General features: G+C 37.3%; 1 protein-coding gene across 1 annotated transcript; it reads right to left on the bottom strand.

The window, feature by feature from the left end:
* Positions 1–5,827: 5,827 nt before the first annotated feature.
* On the bottom strand, positions 5,828–9,404 carry LOC311286707 (cell adhesion molecule CEACAM6-like). The gene is made up of 7 exons (XM_084402959.1): positions 9,162–9,404; positions 7,261–7,515; positions 7,045–7,138; positions 6,816–6,855; positions 6,508–6,585; positions 6,367–6,433; positions 5,828–6,220 (listed from the first exon to the last, which is right to left on the bottom strand). The coding sequence occupies exons 1-6, from the start codon at positions 9,163–9,165 to the stop codon at positions 6,401–6,403; spliced, it is 504 nt and encodes a 167-aa protein (XP_084259085.1). The 5' UTR covers positions 9,166–9,404; the 3' UTR covers positions 5,828–6,220; positions 6,367–6,400.
* Positions 9,405–20,821: the final 11,417 nt, after the last annotated feature.

Below are 20,821 nucleotides of genomic sequence, written 5' to 3'. Positions count from 1 at the left end.
CCGTCTATGCACCCACTTATACCAATTCCATATGGTTTTAATTTATCGTATCCATCGATATGCCACACATAATTAGGTCCACGGCTGAAATACACTCGGTGGCGAAGTCGATTCCTAGACCTCAGGTCAACTCCCTCGCCATCTAGCAACCGTAAAATCACCCGCACTGTCTCTCTGTCAGTGATAATTCCATTGAGCCAGCATTTCTGATGCATCCACCTGTAACCATGCGACTGTCCTGATGTTTGTAGTTGTTGCTGAATGAAAGCTGCCACATCAGCTTCATCAGTCTTGTTCTTCCTCCTCCAAAGCTGGTGCTTACTCAAAAGTCGCTCAAGGGTGCGATTGCTAAATATGACTCCATGTACCTCTTTCAGTAGAGTTAGTATTTCACGATTTGTTAGTCCTCGTCTGAAATACTGCTCTATTTGTTTAAAATCCATGGATCACGCAGATGCCCATGTTAGCAAGAATCAGCATCAGCAACAACCGGCGCCTATAGTCAGTAGGCGTAGCGCGAGCGCACATATGCGTCACAATTAGTTTATCATTATTATATGTTAAGTTAAGTCATTATTACGAGATGTTAAGTCATTATTACGAGAAAGTTTCTCATTATTACGAGAAGTTAAGTCATTATTACGAGAAAGTTTCTCATTATTATGAGATGTTAAGTCATTATTATGAGAAAGTTTCTCATTATTACGAGATGTTAAGTCATTATTATGAGAAAGTTTCACATTATTACGAGATGTTAAGTCATTATTATGAGAAAGTTTCTCATTATTATGAGATGTTAAGTCATTATTATGAGAAAGTTTCTCATTATTACGAGATGTTAAGTCATTATTATGAGAAAGTTTCTCATTATTATGAGATGTTAAGTCATTATTACGAGAAAGTTTCTCATTATTACGAGATGTTAAGTCATTATTATGAGAAAGTTTCTCATTATTACGAGATGTTAAGTCATTATTATGAGAAAGTTTCTCATTATTATGAGATGTTAAGTCATTATTACGAGAAAGTTTCTCATTATTATGAGATGTTAAGTCATTATTATGAGAAAGTTTCTCATTATTACGAGATGTTAAGTCATTATTATGAGAAAGTTTCACATTATTACGAGATGTTAAGTCATTATTATGAGAAAGTTTCTCATTATTATGAGATGTTAAGTCATTATTATGAGAAAGTTTCTCATTATTACGAGATGTTAAGTCATTATTATGAGAAAGTTTCTCATTATTATGAGATGTTAAGTCATTATTACGAGAAAGTTTCTCATTATTACGAGATGTTAAGTCATTATTATGAGAAAGTTTCTCATTATTATGAGATACTAAGTCATTATTACGAGAAAGTTTCTCTTTATTATGAGATGTTAAGTCATTATTATGAGAAAGTTTCTCATTATTACGAGATGTTAAGTCATTATTTCGAGAAAGTTTCACATTATTACGAGATGTTTAAGTCATAATTATGAGAAAGTTTCTCATTATTATGAGAATGTTTCTCATTATTTTGAGATGTTAAGTCATTATTACGAGAAAGTTTCTCATTATTATGAGATGTTAAGTCATTATTATGAGAAAGTTTCTCATTATTTTGAGATGTTAAGTCATTATTATGAGAAAGTTTCTCATTATTATGACTTAAATAATCTTTTTTTTTTACTCAACGTGGCGGAAACGGGCTTCCATAGATACGAGTCCATGCGCTCGCGCTAGTTCTTACAAGGGATAAACAGGTTTGCATTTAAAGGTCTGGTCGCTTCAATGTGTCCAATATAGACAGCCTCTGGCTATTATAGCGTTGTAGACACGCGGTCTAAGGCAAAAATTAGGAAATAAAAAGCACGGTGGAATGGTGCCAGCCAGAGAGGCAGTTACGTCAAATACAGTAGTATACAGCAAATTTTAAAAATACAGTAAGTCTCTGTATGTGGTGTTAGACGTCACAGAAAATTCCCATGATGCAATTGGAATCACAGTTATTTACTGTAAAGAGAAATAGCAGTATAATACTGGGGGATTTAAAGTAAATAACTGTAGAAATTACAGAAAAGTCTAACAGTGTACATACATTTTAATCTCCTTTTCAAGCACCATAAAAAGAAGTTTGCCTTTTGTAAGCTTGCATTTATGAATGTGAAATTTACATAAAAATTAAATAAAATTTATAATAAAACCAACATCCTTTAAAGAGCGATCCTTGATATAATAACCCAAAATCACGTTTATAAGATAAAGAAAATGTTTTAAAAATATTATCAGCAATGAAAACCTCCACATTATTCCAGAAATACTGGGTATATTGGCAAGACCAAAACAAATGAGAAATTGTTTCAGTGGAGCATTCACAGAAAGGTTTTTTTTTTTTTTTTTTTTTGTAGGAATACCTTTGTAGGATAAACTCTACACTGTTAACCCTTGCTGTAAACAAAGGCCAAATTCTGACAATATCATACCATTTTCCATTAAAACAGTAATATACTGTAGAAAACAAAAATAGCCTACAGGGGCTCGTTCTTCGTACGTCGCTAACTCAGTTAGCTGGATTTGATTGTTGGGGATTTGGCATGATCTTGGATTGTTTGGTTCTTCGACGCTCATCCTGGACTTGCTGTCATAGCAACAGGTGCGCAAGCTTAAACCTGCTCGGGAGCAGGCTTATTTCATGTTAACAGGATTAGACTGCGGCTTCATAAGCGGAGCTGATACGGGAAGTCCAGCGCAGCGCGATAGTGCACTTTCTGAGATATATATTTTTTTCTCGTGACTCGTGAGATTGTCGTTTACATTATTAATTTGTTGGAAACGCACATTTATTTTCGACTTGTCGGAGTCTGGCTTTAACTACAGCACAAACTGTTTGCATTGCCCTAAGATTATTTGCGAGTGGCTCTTTCCTTTACACTATTGGAGATGCGGAGAACTTGATGGAAAGTGCTGTCTGTTGTGTCATTCGGAGTTTACCTGGCGCTTTTAGGTTTAAAAAACAGTTTTAGTTTTTTTTTTTTTTTGCATTTCCAAGCCACTGAAGACCCAATGTTGTAAAGCAGGTTGTTTTTTTTTTGCAACTTTATTTATGATTTTCAACAAAACATTGACATAAGTTCAGCATTTCTTACAAAAGTTGTGTGAACTCCACCCCCCACCCCCCAACCCCATCCAGGTGGTATCCCCACAAAGAAGAAAACAAGTATACACACAAAAAAAAAAAAATATATATATATCCTAACAGTCAGAATACGGGCATTGAGGAGACTAGGGACGGCAGTCAGAGAAAGAAGCAAGAAACTAAATTACCAACAAATAAAAAACAATGAGTCAGGCAAAAGGCAGACTCTTGATATGAGTTATGAACTGTGACCAGGTTCTGTCATATTTACCCTCCAAGCCGTGCACTGTATACCTAATCTTTTCCAGAGCTTCCAGTTCAACAGTATCAGACGGCGGGCATGCAACGAAGCATAGGCTATTGCATTTTTATGGAGGTGGGAGAGCTTTAGCTCATCACGTGCTACACCGAAGATAGCTATCAAGGGGTCAGGCCGCATAAAGCAGTTTTTTTTAAAGCAGTTTTTTTAGGCTATCATAATTTTTTATGAAGATCATGCAATCATGACCATGCCGATTACAGTATATGTCACTCAGGCTTCACTAACGTGATTGGTACCATAGACTATAGGCTAGACCATAGACTGCCATCAAGGCCTCAATGAAGGGGATTATGTGAACAGAAAGGGGATTCACAATGTAAATGTGCAGCCCATTTACTATTGTGATTCTTAATATTCCAGATTAGTAATATTATATCAAATTTAAAAAAAGGCAGTTGACTAAAATCTTCCATATCACAAATGTGAAAGCAAAATGGCCAGGATCTGTGCATGACTTAAGCATTTTCAGAGATTCACATTTATGCACATTATTTGAAAGTGGTAAGAACAGTTCCACAATTAAATATCAAGCTCACTGTATTACATACACTTATGCTGATCCTAACAGAACTGCATTTCTTCATAGGTGATTATGACATGTTCCTGCCTGCAGACAGGTGTTTTATGACCCCATTCCCTGACCCAAACCAGTTACAATGCAGCTCTAGCCAGGACAAGGGCACACAATGAAATGAACTTTGGCTAACTAAAGGGAAGATTTCAGTGTCTGAAGGGTCTGAGGGTTGCACACCTGACAGGGCCTGTGACATTGTTGCATGTGCCATATTACACAACACTGCCAAAAAAAAAAAAAAAAAAAAAAACTTTTCATTAAATGTTTAATAAAAGACAAATATGCTTAGTTCCTTGAGTTTTATTTCAATTGTTCTTTGTAAAGAAAAGCCAGTGGTCAAGTGCCTGCAACAAGAGATATTAGACACATGCCTCATGCAACAAATAAAAAGGAAAAGTTGCCTATCCACTGCCCACCTGTAGGCCTATGTCTCTTCTGTCTGTGCAGACTCTTCTGTAGGCCTTTCTGTAGATGTGGAATCCTGCAACTTATATTGCAGCCATAAAGCATACAAGTATATATTAAGTAAAGTTATTTATGCACTTGCAGGTAGGCTAGTTCCTCCATATGACAGTTATCTGAGAGGGTTTATTCACTGTCCAGTGCAATGGAAACAAATGGACATTACAAAGTCTTATACTTTCTTTCCTTTGGAGAGTTAGAAAATGTCCACTTACTGCACATATTTCAGCCACCACTTTCTTGGGAACAGATACAAGTGTTGGTGTATTATGTAAAAGTGCACAAAAGTTTTAAAAACTGTAATGTTGTTTACTGCAAAATCTGTTGTTTAGTACAAATGCACATATTGCCTGGACCATATTAAAATGTTTAATGTTTTTATATTATATTTAAAACGAAAAGAGGCAGGTTTGTGTTTTATATATATATTTTTTTTATAAATAGGCAAACGTTATGTGCAGTGAATATAATCAATACGCGTTGCCTGAACCACATTTGTGTGGCTATCATGTTTAAGATTTCTTTAAATGAAAACGAAAATAGTTAGTATGGTGTTTTATCACATATTTCGTTGTCTAAAATATACACAGAGATAGCCGGAGTAGCAGAGCGAGCTGAGTGACGCGCGCTGCGTCAGAAGGTGGGCGGGGTTAGGATTTCCCAAGATTTTCCTTGATGAAAGTGACCAATCATAAGAGGGTCAGTGCCCTCCTTGGTTTCCGCCCCCAAATTGTCAAAAGTCATGTAGACTCGAGCGAGCAGAAATCAGCTGAGCGAGCAGAAGCCCACTGCGCGCGAGCAGGATTCCACTGTACAAGCAGAGTTAACCTTGCTCGCAGCTACTTGTACACCTCTCGGTTGTTGAATTTGTGCGTGAGTACTTTTATCATGCCAGCTGAAGGTTCATTTTTGCGCGTGTGAAATAACATAATGTGCTCGTGAGCATGTCTTACACGCTCATAACTTTTGACTAAAAAATAACGCCATAGCGAACTGATAGGGGAGGGGGCAGCCTCAGAGGCTCCAGTATGTCATCAAGTAGGGGCGTGTCCAGGAGCTCAGGGGCTCCAGTGCGTCATCGATCCCCCGTTTTAGCCCCGCCCAAAAAATCCGGAACACAGCAATGGTGAAAAACCGTTTAACGGTCTAACTCCACAATTCAGTACTTCACAGTTCACAGTCCTTGCAATATGTTTTAGCAATACATTTCTAACATTTATAGTGTGTTTAGAATTTTTTTTTAGAATTGCCTTTACAGGGACTTTAAGGTTTGGACAAGTATATGAGATGATCACAAATACAACTTAAAAACATTTAAAGCGAGAGTTACAGGAACACAAAAGACTGAATAACAGAAGCTGATTATATTGAGCACTTTGAGAGCAAAAAAAAAGATACATTTTCCATTGTGAATGAATTCCATTATCAGAATAAAATGATCAATTATGATTTAGAAGCAGGAAAATGTTGTAAAATGAGAAAGCATAGATTGTTTGCCACAACTGAACATCACTTCAGGTGTTTTGACTTAATTTTAACATATATTTAGACAATAACAATTCTCCAGCTTTTAACTTTCATTTAATTCCACTGTTACATCATGTTTCTTAAACTATACAGAAATTAAACTCTTGTGACTCATCACTGATGATCCCTGTCAATCATCAGTGGCTCCTCCCACAGAGCTCAGGATTGGTTCATTTGTGCTCCGCCTCTCACTGCAGAATCTTCCTGTTGATCTGAACAAACAATAAGATGAAGAAAGACTGACTGAAGTTCATCAACAACATTATAAAACCTTTCACAAGATACATAAAACAATCACACTATACTGAAGAGAGTTTTATTGATTATATTGAGAAGAGCTGCAGGTTCTGACACTTACTGATGGATTCTCATGTTTAGAAAAGCTCTGAGGATCAAGAGTCTTCAGGAGGTCTGCGATCAACGGTCTGTGTGAAAGAGAGCGAGAGATCGGTCATGTGATCATCTGTGATGGAGTATCTGACTTTGACGTCTCACTTACTGTGAGTGTGTCGTACAGGTCAGAGGTCGTGGACTTGAGCTCAAGAGCTGTATATGTGTCTTCATTGGGATCAGAGATCTACAGGAGAGACAGAAGGACACACACATTGTGAGTTCATTTTTTAAATGCTGACTGTAATGTTTAGAGGATCTTGATGGAAATCAGTTTTACTGGATCTAGAACTGAAGAATCGGGTGTTTGGACACGAGACTCGTGTGTCTTATACTCTTAATATCTGTGTACGGCTCATAGCGGCTGTAGGAAACATCTCTGCAGGAAAACACTGTGAATAATTGAGATCATCTCACCTCCTTCATAGCAGATCTTCTGTTCATCCTTTTAGTAAGACTGTCAGAAGAAAGATGAATAAACAACACATTTAAAGCCTCAAATAACTGCAATTTCAAGGTTTCAAACAGAGATGGCGACAAAGAGGTAAAGCTTACGCACTAGCGCTTTAAATGTAACACTTAATCTAAATGTAATACAGTAATTCTTCATAAATACAGAAGTAGACTTTTTAAATGAACTTCTTACCAAATGTACATCACAAAAGCCCCTGATGCTCCACCGAGTAAAACACCAACAGCAACACCAACACCGACAGTTACAGACAAGAAATATCTGAATGCTGAAATACACACAAACACACACCAATGTTTAACAGGACTAGATCAGACAAAATATACTGACAGATAAGAAAGTAAGCAGGTTTATGTGGTTAAAATACAGAATATGATTCATAAAACTCACACATAACGTTTAAAGTCACAGTATCAGAGTATTTCTCTCCATGTTCATTGATGGACTTGCACTTGTATTCTCCACTGTCATTAGAGCTGATCTTTGAGATGTTGTAGATTCTTCCAGATCCTACAATCGTTCCTCCTTTAAACCAGCTGATTTCTGCAGGAGGGTTTGAGTCACTGATGCAGTTCAGAGTCACTGAATATCCCTCCATTATTACACCAGATGGACTGATGGAGATCACAGGTTTCACTGGAGGATCTACAGATGTCAGGTAAAAGTATTTATCAGAGACGGCTGGTGGAAAATGTTCTAGGAAAGGCTGCAGTTGGTTATTATTGGACAATTTCAGCAAACATCCAGTTAAATTTTTGACTGTTTAATGCTCAAAGTTAAAGAAAAAGTTTAAGCAAAAAAGTTAACAAGGAAAAACTATTAAGACTAGAATTTGAGAGGCTTGAAACCTTTTAAATACAGACAAATGTTTTACCAAGTTCTTGATTAAGTTTAAGGAAGATTCTCACAAAACAGTTTTTCTGCAAGATGTTTTAACTTTTTTAACTTTTCCTAATTAACGATGAATGTAAATAGTGCAACCGCAAAAACTGAGAGGACATTACATTTGTTTAGAGTTTTTTTTTATATACATAATTACAAGTCAATGTGCGATACCATACAGGACCACATGGAGATGCCAAAAGACCACTAGCGGTGAGCGGGCAATACTTCCACACATGCTAGCATGAAGAAACTTATAGTGCTTCTCATTTCTAATTTGTGCATCCTCGTTTCCTTTGTGGCAATGGGACGTAACTTCTCCCTTCCCTCCTTCAGGGAACAGGAGTTACATTAGTAACCTAGACGTTCCCATTCAGTCATCATCACTATGAGTTACGTCAGTGACTGATGAATTGGGATCCCTAAGAAATACGCCACAAACACTGTCTTCCAGCGCCTCGTGTAAACCGCCTGATCCCCCGCACCCTTGGAGAAGGAGAGGGCTTTACACAGAGAAGTCAATCACTGCTGTTCCTACTTGCTCCTAGGGCTGGGCGATATGGCCATAAATTAATATCTCTGTATATTTTGGTTAAATGGCGATTTATGATATATATCTTGGTACTTCTCTGTAATTTATATTTGACAAAACATGTTCAACTTTAAAACTTCAAGAAAATCAAAGCTAAATATCTGAACAAGTTCTGTGACGAATTTTAGGTTGATGTCTCAAAAATATTTTTATTACGTTTTTTTGAGCGCAGTACCAAACTTTTCCACTAGATGACATCCAGACTCCTCTGGTGACCATATAAGGACTCTTCGATTTCCATATATGGATTGAGTGATCTTAACCATATATTTCCATACTTTAAAAAAATATATTTATGAAGTAGACATCCTATTCAGAAGTAGTTTGGGAAGTAATGTTAATATTTGATTTGAATCAAATCTCTAAAACATATAAAAACATACGTAACGAATGAGAGCATGTGTTATAATTCGGCACCACATCTTTTGAAAATCAGTCGCCAAATATGAAAACTACAGTCTGAACGCTTTCAAATGCTATATAGTTGGTCAAGATTACTTTAGGTTTAGACTAAGATATTATTGTTGTAAATGTATAATGGCAAGTGTCCCACGGGTGTCAGGGAGGGGCAGTCTTAGTGGTTAAAACATTTTTATAAATCATAAATGCAGATATTTAGAAAAGTATTTATCAAAAGTATTGATATTAAAAGTTCATTATTTGTACCTGATTGTAATTTTTATTTTATTTATTATATTTTTTTATAGTGTGGTTTTTGGGGAATTGAATTAGGGTCAATCTGACCTGGACCACACAGACTGTAACCAGAAATCTAAAGTGCATGAGGGTTAAAGAGAGAAAGTCAATCTGTACTCACACATGACATTGAGCTGAACAGCAGGAGAGATGTGAGTGTGTCTGTCTACAGCACAGCTATATCTGCCTGAATCCTCTCTTCTGACTGGATTGATGGAGAGTTCGTTAATTAATTTATTCTCAGTTAATATCTTCGATGAGTTTCTGTACCAGATGAATGTTGCTCTGTCAGTCAGAGCGCAGCTGCTTTTACATCTCAGAGTGACTGAATCTCCCTCTGTCACTCTCTCAGGAGACTCCACCTGAAGATCTGAACACAACACACACATTATATCTAGTGCTGCTGTCATACACTGATTATTATTCAACATAATGCACAGAAGAAGAGATAAACCTCATCAAACTCACCTGTGACAGTAAGAGTCACTCCAGATTTACCAATCCATTTGTTTTTATCAGTGATGAATGTGAAATAGTACATGTGTGAATCCTTCAGTGTCACATGACTCAGTCTGATGGTGCAGTTCTGCTGTTTATCTCCCAGATACTGAAGCCTCTGACTGTATTCAGGGTCATTAGACAGATCTGGAGACGCATCACCCTTGTTTGACTCATTGGTCCAGAACACTTTCTTGATCTGATGTCCAGTAGGGTATGTATAAGTGCAGCTCATTATCACTGTTGAGTCCTTTAGTGCACAGATGTGTGAAGGACTGTAACTCACATTCCAATCATCACTAGAAACCCCTGAAACACAGAATTCATCAAACTGTAAATGTTGTTTTATCTGTTATATTGGATCATGAAAACATGACAATACTTTATTACTATTAGAAAACAGCGACTCATTACAGGAAATATAAGATAAATGTGAATAAATAATCTCAGTGTGAATTACTTTAAGACAGAGGAGTGAAGAGAGAACCAAGAAATCAGCCAAAAACAACAAGCTGCACAATTACAGTTTTTCTGAATTGCTAAAACACATTTCTTGAAACCATCACTCACTTTCTCAAAACCTTAAACACAAAAGCAAATGTTCAAAACTCATTCAGAGAATCTCTGACTCTTCTGGCAAAATCAAACAATGCTTTCAGATCTTACACACATCAGTCAATATTAGAAACACTACAGATCATTCGTTAGACACTACATGACAAATGGAGAACACAGAATCCAAAGCATGCAGTTACAGGAGAAATATGTATTTATATATTGTAAGAAAGTAAACAAATTTTGCAATTACATAATAAAGTAGTACTGACACCTGACAGTGGTGAGTGAATAAATACTGTATGCACTGCAAGTACTGTATAGTATTGTACTGAATATTGTATAGTATGGAATGTCTGTATATTCAGCATTTGCATACTGTGAAATACAGTGACCAACTGCAGAAGCCCAAAAGGTTACAGTAAAAAACTGTAAATGAAAAGCATGTTACTGTAAAGTACAGTCAGAAGAGTTGAGCAACTGCAGAATCAAGGTCAGTGAGAGAGATTTATTCTGCTTCAGCTTCACGTCTTCATGTCGGTCCGGCCGGAGAATATCATCTCTGCAGGAGAAGAGGAAAACCCTGAAGCAGATCCAGCCTTGACCACATTCTCCACACCTTCCTCTTCCTCTTCCTCCTCGTTCATCTCCTCGTTCACACACTCTTCCTCCTCTTATACTCACACTCTTCCTCCTCTTATACACACAATCTTCCTCCTCTTATACTCACACTCTTCCTCCTCTTATACTCACACTCTTCCTCCTCTTATACTCACACTCTTCCTCCTCTTATACACACAATCTTCCTCCTCTTATACTCACACTCTTCCTCCTCTTATACTCATACTCTTCCTCCTCTTATACACACAATCTTCCTCCTCTTATACTCACACTCTTATACTCACACTCTTCCTCCTCTTATACTCACACTCTTCCTCCTCTTATACTTACACTCTTCCTCCTCTTAGACTCACACTCTTCCTCCTCTTATACACACACTCTTCCTCCTCTTATACTCACACTCTTCCTCCTCTTAGACTCACACTCTTCCTCCTCTTATACTTACACTCTTCCTCCTCTTATACTCACACTCTTCCTCCTCTTATACACACACTCTTCCTCCTCTTAGACTCACACTCTTCCTCCTCTTATACACACACTCTTCCTCCTCTTATACACACACTCTTCCTCCTCTTATACACACACTCTTCCTCCTCTTAGACTCACACTCTTCCTCCTCTTATACACACACTCTTCCTCCTCTTATACTTACACTCTTCCTCCTCTTAGACTCACACTCTTCCTCCTCTTATACACACACTCTTCCTCCTCTTATACTTACACTCTTCCTCCTCTTAGACTCACACTCTTCCTCCTCTTATACACACACTCTTCCTCCTCTTATACTTACACTCTTCCTCCTCTTAGACTCACAATCTTCCTCCTCTTATACTCACACTCTTCCTCCTCTTATACTCATACTCTTCCTCCTCTTATACACACAATCTTCCTCCTCTTATACTCACACTCTTATACTCACACTCTTCCTCCTCTTATACTCACACTCTTCCTCCTCTTATACTTACACTCTTCCTCCTCTTAGACTCACACTCTTCCTCCTCTTATACACACACTCTTCCTCCTCTTATACTCACACTCTTCCTCCTCTTATACTCACACTCTTCCTCCTCTTATACTTACACTCTTCCTCCTCTTATACTCAGACTCTTCCTCCTCTTATACACACAATCTTCCTCCTCTTATACTCACACTCTTCCTCCTCTTATACTCATACTCTTCCTCCTCTTATACACACAATCTTCCTCCTCTTATACTCACACTCTTATACTCACACTCTTCCTCCTCTTATACTCACACTCTTCCTCCTCTTATACTCACACTCTTCCTCCTCTTATACTTACACTCTTCCTCCTCTTAGACTCACACTCTTCCTCCTCTTATACTTACACTCTTCCTCCTCTTATACTCATACTCTTATACTCACACTCTTCCTCCTCTTATACACACACTCTTCCTCCTCTTATACACACACTCTTCCTCCTCTTATACTCACACTCTTCCTCCTCTTATACTCACACTCTTCCTCCTCTTATACTCACACCCTTCCTCTTCTTAGACACACACTCTTCCTCCTCTTATAAATCACACTCTTCCTCTTCTTATACACACACTCTTCCTCCTCTTATAAATCACACTCTTCCTCCTCTTATACTCATACTCTTATACTCACACTCTTCCTCCTCTTATACTCACACTCTTCCTCCTCTTATACTCACACTCTTCCTCCTCTTATACACACACTCTTCCTCCTCTTATACTCACACTCTTCCTCCTCTTATACTCACACTCTTCCTCCTCTTATACTCACACTCTTCCTCCTCTTATACTCACACTCTTCCTCCTCTTATACACACAATCTTCCTCCTCTTATACTCACACTCTTCCTCCTCTTATACTCACACTCTTCCTCCTCTTAGACTCACACTCTTCCTCCTCTTATACTCACACTCTTCCTCTTCTTAGACACACACTCTTCCTCCTCTTATACTCACACTCTTCCTCCTCTTATAAATCACACTCTTCCTCCTCTTAGACTCACACTCTTCCTCCTCTTAGACTCACACTCTTCCTCTTCTTAGACTCACACTCTTCCTCCTCTTATACTCACACACACTCTTCCTCCTCTTATACACACACTCTTCCTCCTCTTAGACTCACACTCTTCCTCCTCTTAGACTCACATTCTTCCTCTTCTTAGACTCACACTCTTCCTCTTCTTAGACACACACTCTTCCTCCTCTTATAAATCACACTCTTCCTCCTCTTATACTCACACTCTTCCTTTTCTTAGACACACACTCTTCCTCCTCTTATACTCACACTCTTCCTCCTCTTATACACATACTCTTCCTCCTCTTAGACTCACACTCTTCCTCTTCTTATACACACACTCTTCCTCCTCTTATACACACACTCTTCCTCCTCTTATACTCACACTCTTCCTCCTCTTATACACACAGTCTTCCTCCTCTTAGACTCATACTCTTCCTCTTCTTAGACACACACTCTTCCTCTTCTTATAAATCACACTCTTCCTCCTCTTATACTCACACTCTTCCTCCTCTTATACTCATACTCTTCCTCCTCTTATACACACACTCTTCCTCCTCTTATACACACACTCTTCCTCCTCTTATACTCACACTCTTCCTCCTCCTCTTAGACTCACACTATTCCTCTTATTAGACACACACTCTTCCTCCTCTTATACACACACTCTTCCTCCTCTCCCTCTTATATTGTTTCCATCCATTGTTGTTCTCAACATTCAGTGCAACATTTTGAGTAAATTTAGGCACTTTAAACTGTCTTGTATTTTGTACAGTTGGTTTCTTCTCATCATTAGAAATAAGTGAACAATTTTGAGTCGTTGTGTGTAAACGATGACAACTGTGTTGTAGTTGTGTTTAACTTTAGCCTGCCTGTGTTTAGCGTTTTGAAACATAAGTGCATCACCGTGAGAAATGTGTTTTAGTGAGTGAGAATGTGTTTAGAGTTTTGCAAAAAGAGTGCATGAGATTTGCAAACAGTGTTTTAACTTCCTGAACTTGTTTAATGTTTTACAGAAATGACTTATTCGACAAATTGGTTTAGGCTATTGAGAATTTGGTTCAGAGAAGTGGGTTTAGTGTTTTAGCAATTCAGAAAAACTGTAAATCATGGAATATGACTAAATAAATATTTAACATATACACATTCACTTCCGAGAACAAGAGCAAAAGATATTCACGATCTAGTGCTAGAGCAGGGCTGCAGACTGTCACACTTTCAGCCTGAGACTCTAATCGACACGTTTCACACATTCTCACACCACACACACACATTTCCTCACGCAGAGAAAAATTGCTAAACATTCATTGCGTGAGAACAGCAGAACTCGGCAAACTGCAAGCATCATCAAACTGGTCAACGCCTCCCTATGGGCACAGGTGTATAGTCCAGGGGTCAGAAAGTAGATCCAGATGAACAAAATATTGACTTTTACTTTCTGAACCTGGACTTTACACCTCTGGCCACATGTCAGCCAAGACAGAGCTGGTTACTTTTCAATTCTAATCTCTCAGATTCTGTCAATTTTATTATGAAATTAAAGGTGAACTAAGTAACTTTTTTACCTTAACTGAACAGCTTCGGAGTCACTGGAATGGTTATATTACTTATTTCGGGTTGAATGGTGGTCGTTTCGCACCCCCGTGAGCGGAAAATACTTAAAAAATGAAAAAATATTTTTTTTGAGCGGAAAATACGCACTTGCAACTTGCAACCGCTGGCCGCCGCGTCAGGAAGTCTCGCGTGATATCAGGTCTCGCGATGTAAACAACTGCTTTACGGCCAAAAGAAATCTGCTAAAATACTGTCATTATTGCGCTCCCTCACACTGTTCGAACCCGAATGAAGAAGACGTTTTAAAGAATATCCCATCTGCTTTGATGTCGTTGATCTGCTAGCCTCTGGTGTCTGAGAATCACCAACGAGTTTTTACAACAGTGTTGTCAAATATCTATTCCGAAGCTGTGGGGGAGCTCTAGAGAGAAACCTGCCAGCAAAAAGCAAGAATACAGCGAAGAAATCCCGAAACTACTGAGCCCCGCTTTAAAACAACAAATATCATTTTGGCGCTTGTAAATGTGACGTTTCCTCGAAAGAGAACTCAAAAGTTGGCAGCCCTGTCCTACAGTGATCTTTTGATGAGCTTTGATGGACGGTGTTGCAGAAAAGCAGAAGTAAATGTACAGAGACAGAGGAGTGAAGAGAGAACCAAGAAATCAACAACGAGCAACATGACACACTCTCAAATAATGAAATATATGAAAAAATAAGACGAAGAAAATAATCAAAGTTGATTTATTAAATACCCAATGACATCAAAATATTAGTTTTGTGGCTTTTAGTTCTCACCTATCAGCTCAGAGCTCATTTATGCTAGTGAACTCCTTTGACATGATAAATATTTAACATGAACACATTCACTTCCGAGAACTTGAGCCAAACATATTCATGATCTGCTGCTACAGTGATTTTTGTTCAATCAGATGCTCTGAACAATGAGAAAGTCCCTCCCACTAAACCATGTGACACTGACTAGCAAGTAGCAAAAGACTATTGGGGTGCTTCTCATTTCTTATATGTGCATCCTCGCTTCCTTTCCTCGTGTCTCAGCTCCTCCCCCTGTAGGATGCGAGGAAAGGCTGCGAGGAAAGAAAATGAGGACGGAGGAATCGAATGTAACTTTTTTTTATGCATTGGAATACTTGATCACTCGAGCGTCACTTCATCGCGTCATCAGCAGCGCTCAAAGGATCTGCCCTTATGTTGTTGAAGTTTGGTTATTTAAGACATTCATAATAAATAATAATAAAGCAAAATACCCTGTTGAAATATGTGAGATGTGTGATTTATATAAACTGCAAAGGTAAAGTATAAATTAAAATGATTGTGACCAATGTGAAGGGGGAGGAGAATTTATACGTGCGTCACGTTTAGTAGATAAAACTCTTCCGCATAGGATACACCTGTGCATCCTCGCTCATGACTCCTCACTCCTCACTCCTCGATCCTCGACTCCTCACGGTGCAGTTAGAGAACTGAGATGTCCTTCAAGATGGCTGAGCTCGATCGGTTTCTGGGTCATAGGATGGAGGACGGAGGAGCGAGGAGACGAGGAGGGATATTGAGAAGCACCCCTTGACATTTCTAAAAGGAGCGTTTGACAAGTTCAACACAAACTTCCTGTTTCAGAGAGAAATATGTGAGAACAGGACAGAAGAAAGTGCAGATCAGCCGCTCATGAGGCCTTAAATAAAACATCAGAGTGTTTCTAATGTGAATGTAAGAGAGACTCACCGTGAATCATGAGCAGAAAGAAGATCAGAGGAAGAGGAGGAGCCATTCTGACCCACATCAGCATAACATATATCTATAATACAGCATTCAATTCAATTCACATTTATTTGTATAGCGCTTTTCACAAAACACATCGTTTCACAGCAGCTTTACAGAAAATACACGAGTCCACATTACAATTTAGAGTGATCTGTTATCAGAGGAAACTGTCTAAGTTATGCATTTCAGAAATGTACAAAATCACAGTTAGCTAAAAATGTATTAATTGAAACATAGTAATAATTTAAGGCAAAAACAATGAGCTCATTGAAGTAAGGGACCGTTCGGTATTTATGGGATGGACCACCGGAGGAAAATAGGGGAGGTTCATGTCTTTTTATTCTTTGTTGAGGGGAGGGTCACCCAACTTTTGTATTCATGAAAACAGCAAAATTTCAAAGTGGCTTGTTTTGCGTATTTTTTCCCCATCGCTAGCAGATGGGTCTGACCCTACATAAGTTCAGTTTGGTGCTGTTTGACTGTGTGAGCGCTTCGGGGCGTACACGCTAAGAAAAAGTGCATCATGTCAGAACAGAACGCCAATGAAATGTTTACCCGGCTGTAAGAATTGAGAAATTAGGAAATGCCGGACAGTCTGTTTGAAGAGCGACCAGACCCTGAGAGGACAAAGGACCTCTCTGGAAATTACCATTTGAACTCACCATGTGAGAGGCAAAGTCTCACCTCAGAACACCCCATATGGAAAAGGTTTGCTAAAAACTCCTGTGATTCTTATATGTTCCAACAGAATATTGTAAGGGACATATATGCTGCAAAAAACACATATATAAATTGTATAATATTAGTGTATTTTTAATCATATTATGTCATATATGTCCTACATACAACTGAAGCCATATAGATTTTCATGATGTAAAAACATAGGAAAATAATGCTAATTTAATATGAATGTCCAGCATGGACGTGTATAAAACACAGTGCAGTTTACCAATCAGTATAAGGCTGTACTTCACTCATGCTTGTTCTTATCTTGTCCTAAGTCGAGCCCTATGCCTGTAGTCAATCATGGTTACTGTATATACTGTATAATCAGCCTTAGATGAAACACAACATTTAAACTACACACACAAGCACACATTTATTAGAGTGTATTCTACAAGATACAGTTGCATATTTCACATATCACTAGTTTTCATTTTAAATCCTGCATCACCAGATTTCATTTTCATTTGTGACAATTTCTCTAAACTTTATCACAGTACTACTATGGTATACAGCAGTTCTATTCTTAACCTACAAACATAAAACTTTCCTATATGTTGAAGTGATTCTTATTGGTAAAAAAAAAAAAAAGATTAAAAAAAAAATAATAAATAAATAATTCAGTGGCTTAGTAAATATCACAGCAATAATTAACTTTATTCACTTAATAAAATCTCTGAATATCATTTACTTGATAGTTTGAGTTGAACATATTTCACTAAAATAATTTTGTATTTGACTAACCAATTATTTATTTAAAATACACTGAGCTCATATATTTGTGAAATTTCCATCACCATATTTGAGAATGGATAATTAAACTGATCTGTTTCAAGAACCACAAATATTACTTAAATAAAATCAATATTATTAATATTTAACACGCATAAGAAACTAATCAATATTCTAAGTGTAAAAATGTTTCACCAAAAAAATTGAGTAAATAATATTAAAAGTTTTTAGAGTGCATCACCACCAGAGTTCATATACAAAAACATATTCCAGCCAATTTTCAACATTTTAATCACTGTTCTAGAAACATATTTGACTCAACTTTGTTCATTTGCAATAATATGTTATGATTTGTTCACAAACAACAGGCCCAGATCTTTCAAATCCTGTAGGAAAATTAACAGTCTTCATAAAGGTCAGTGATATTCTGACAGTAATCCTCGAACCGGCTTCTGCACTGTACAGTTTAAAGGGATACTCCACTTTAAAATTAAAATTCTGTCATCATATACTCACCCTCATGCTGTTACAATCCTTCATGAATTTCTTTCTTCTGCTGAACAGGAAGGAAGATATTTAGAAGAATGTCAGTAACCAGACAGTTTCTGGTCTCATTGACTTCCATAGTAGGAAAAAAATATACTATGGAAGTCAGCGGGACCAGAAACTTCTGTCTGGTTACTGATATTCTTCTAAATATCTTCCTTTCTGTTCAGCAGAAGAAAGAAATTCATGAAGGATTGTAACAGCATGAGGGTGAGTATATGATGACAGAATTTTAATTTTAAAGTGGAGTATCCCTTTAAAAATCTGCCAACTGCATATAAGTGAATCAGATGTTGGTCATCAAAACATGAAATCTGTATGAAACACAAACAAATTACACAAAATGTGTATAAATTCTATATGACTTTAATTTGACTAGCAAATGATTCAATATAAGAACTTTAAATGATTTATATATGAATTTTATATGAGTTTTATATATTTCTACTAATACTGTACACATTTGCATACTTTTGTCATGTAAAAGTCATACAAGTCTTTTAACAGTATTCATATACAACGCAAAAATCCCCTACAAGTTGTATGTGTGCTATTTAGTATGAAAGTGGCCATAATCGGTCTGATTTTGTACAGGACATGTATTGGCCTTATATGAAACACAGAAGGTAATTCTGGCCGATTTAAGTAAGGAAGATATGGTTGCTGTATATGAACCATGCAGGTTTTTTTCATATGGGACATCTCTCCCCCCCAATGTTAGTGAGTAAATCTACTGAAATGGCCACCATAACAGTGGAGTGTGATGTGTAAGATGAGATAGCAGAGGTTAACGCCTGTTTCACACATACTCCGTGTGGAGTGCGTATGCGGTGCAGGAGCAGCACGCTATAGTGCTTTCACATATGCTGCGTTTGCAGTGCGTAACTGATCCGCGGCTGAAACACAAACACATACTCATCATTTTACTTTCAAATCCGGAAGTTATCAGCAACTTTTATAAAAAAAAAACGTTGTCATTGCGATTCTCTCTATAGCTACACATACACTCTTTAATAGATGTATTCACGTTTAAACACAATTTAAACAACATATTATTCAATGCATTACTTCTATATAGATTTATATATTAAGTTGCTCAAGCAAGTGGTAAAATATTTAACCATGTAGGCTACTTATATTAAAAATTTTAGACGCAAACATTTTAAATTAAAACTTAAAATTTACAAAAACATCCGACTATCATGCCTTTTCTTTTGCATTTAAATTTTAATACAATAAATATTGTATCTCACAAAGTACTTGTTTTTCCACCTCCACGAATGAGACGAGTGTTGTTCATTACTGTGTCGCCTTGTTGAGGTAAATTGTAGTTTCCCTTGCTTTACCCCTTTCTTAAAGTAAAAGGATGACTGTGAAAAATAGTCATATTTAATTAAATGCATTTATGGTGAGATTATTATATTTTCATGCCAATTTGTGTTCATTTTGACCACTGTCACTTTAATTCAGCGCGTGCAACACAGCAAAAATAGACTCGGTGCAGTAACGATCTCTGCACTGCTGTATACACACCGAACCTGGAATGCATTGACGGACTGCAGCCGTGTTCAGTGTGAAGCTCTGACCTGTTAACATGGGTACAGGAAAAAAGACGCACCGCATACGCACTGCAAACAGAGTATGTGTGAAACGGGCGTAAGTCGTTTGTCATGGTTGTAAAATGGCTATCTGAACATCTTTGCCAAGCGCAAACCAGTACAGAAGTAATCAATAAATTATCAGGAGGGTCATGCCTTTTTTCACATTAATTTTGGAGGGTCATAGAAAAATGTTTTGCTGGCGAAGGGAGGGCCAAATCTATTTGATCTCAAAACTCCTCCGGTAGCCCCTTAAATAAAAAACGAACAGTCCCTAATGAATACTTGCCTTAATATATTCATCATTTAAACAAGTATATGTAAATCACCCTATTCTTAACATTTCTCATGTAAAGACACGTATGTTATATGAGCAATAATCATCAGTTTCATTTAAGTAAGAGTGTGTTTGTCTTACCGTGTTGAAGCTCATCAGATCAACAGCAACCAAATGACAGACTGTTTTAACACAAGCACTTTAGCTTTACAGTGAAGCTTTGTGTGGTTAACACTGTTTATTAATGACCAGCGACGGAAATATCACAGTCCCTCCCTCAACAAGAGAACAACATTACTGAACTAAACCTACTTAAACAGAAATGATGATCTTTTTCTGTAAGTTGAAGATGTATAATTGTGAGGATGAATGAAGATGAATGATAGTGATTTACAGGTGAGGGGTCAGTGTACGTTTTGATAGTTTGTTTTTTCATTTGAAACACAAAACAAAATAACGAGAAACCACCTCTTTTTCGTTTGTCGTTTCAAACCAAAAACAAAGAAACGGTAAAAAAAGAGCCGTTCTCCCGTTTTTGGTTCTGAATCCAAAAACGAAAAATGACAAAACCAAAATCAAATAACGGTCCGATTTTGGTTTTTTGAAATTCCTTTTTCCATTTTTCCGTTTGAAGATCTACATTGAAATATAGACAGGTTGGCCACGTGACCCGGAAGTAATAGTAAATATGGCCTATCAAAATAAAAGCCAAGCTTTTAGAACGGTCATAATATTCAGCGCTAATGTTATACCAGAGTAACGTTCAAGGAAGAAAAATCAATTAATAAATAGCCTTACATAAACCGGACCGGAATAAATATGTTAGCAACAGTAGTTTATTACAGCTATTTAATATCCAGACATCACCAGTCACGTTTAATGAGCGCA

Source organism: Rutilus rutilus, assembly GCF_951802725.1.
Source record: "Rutilus rutilus genome assembly, chromosome: 2".
Classification (NCBI taxonomy): domain Eukaryota; kingdom Metazoa; phylum Chordata; class Actinopteri; order Cypriniformes; family Leuciscidae; genus Rutilus; species Rutilus rutilus.
This window is presented reverse-complemented; position numbering and strand designations above follow the sequence as displayed.

What these genes read in the sequence shown, in the direction of transcription:
- LOC311286707 (XM_084402959.1), bottom strand. An exon ending in GCTTTTGTGATGTACATTTG is followed by an intron (nt 6,856 to 7,044) that starts GTAAGAAGTTCA and finishes TTCTTCTGACAG; the next exon opens with TCTTACTAAAAGGATGAACA. An exon ending in GAAGATCTGCTATGAAGGAG is followed by an intron (nt 6,586 to 6,815) that starts GTGAGATGATCT and finishes TCTCTCCTGTAG; the next exon opens with ATCTCTGATCCCAATGAAGA.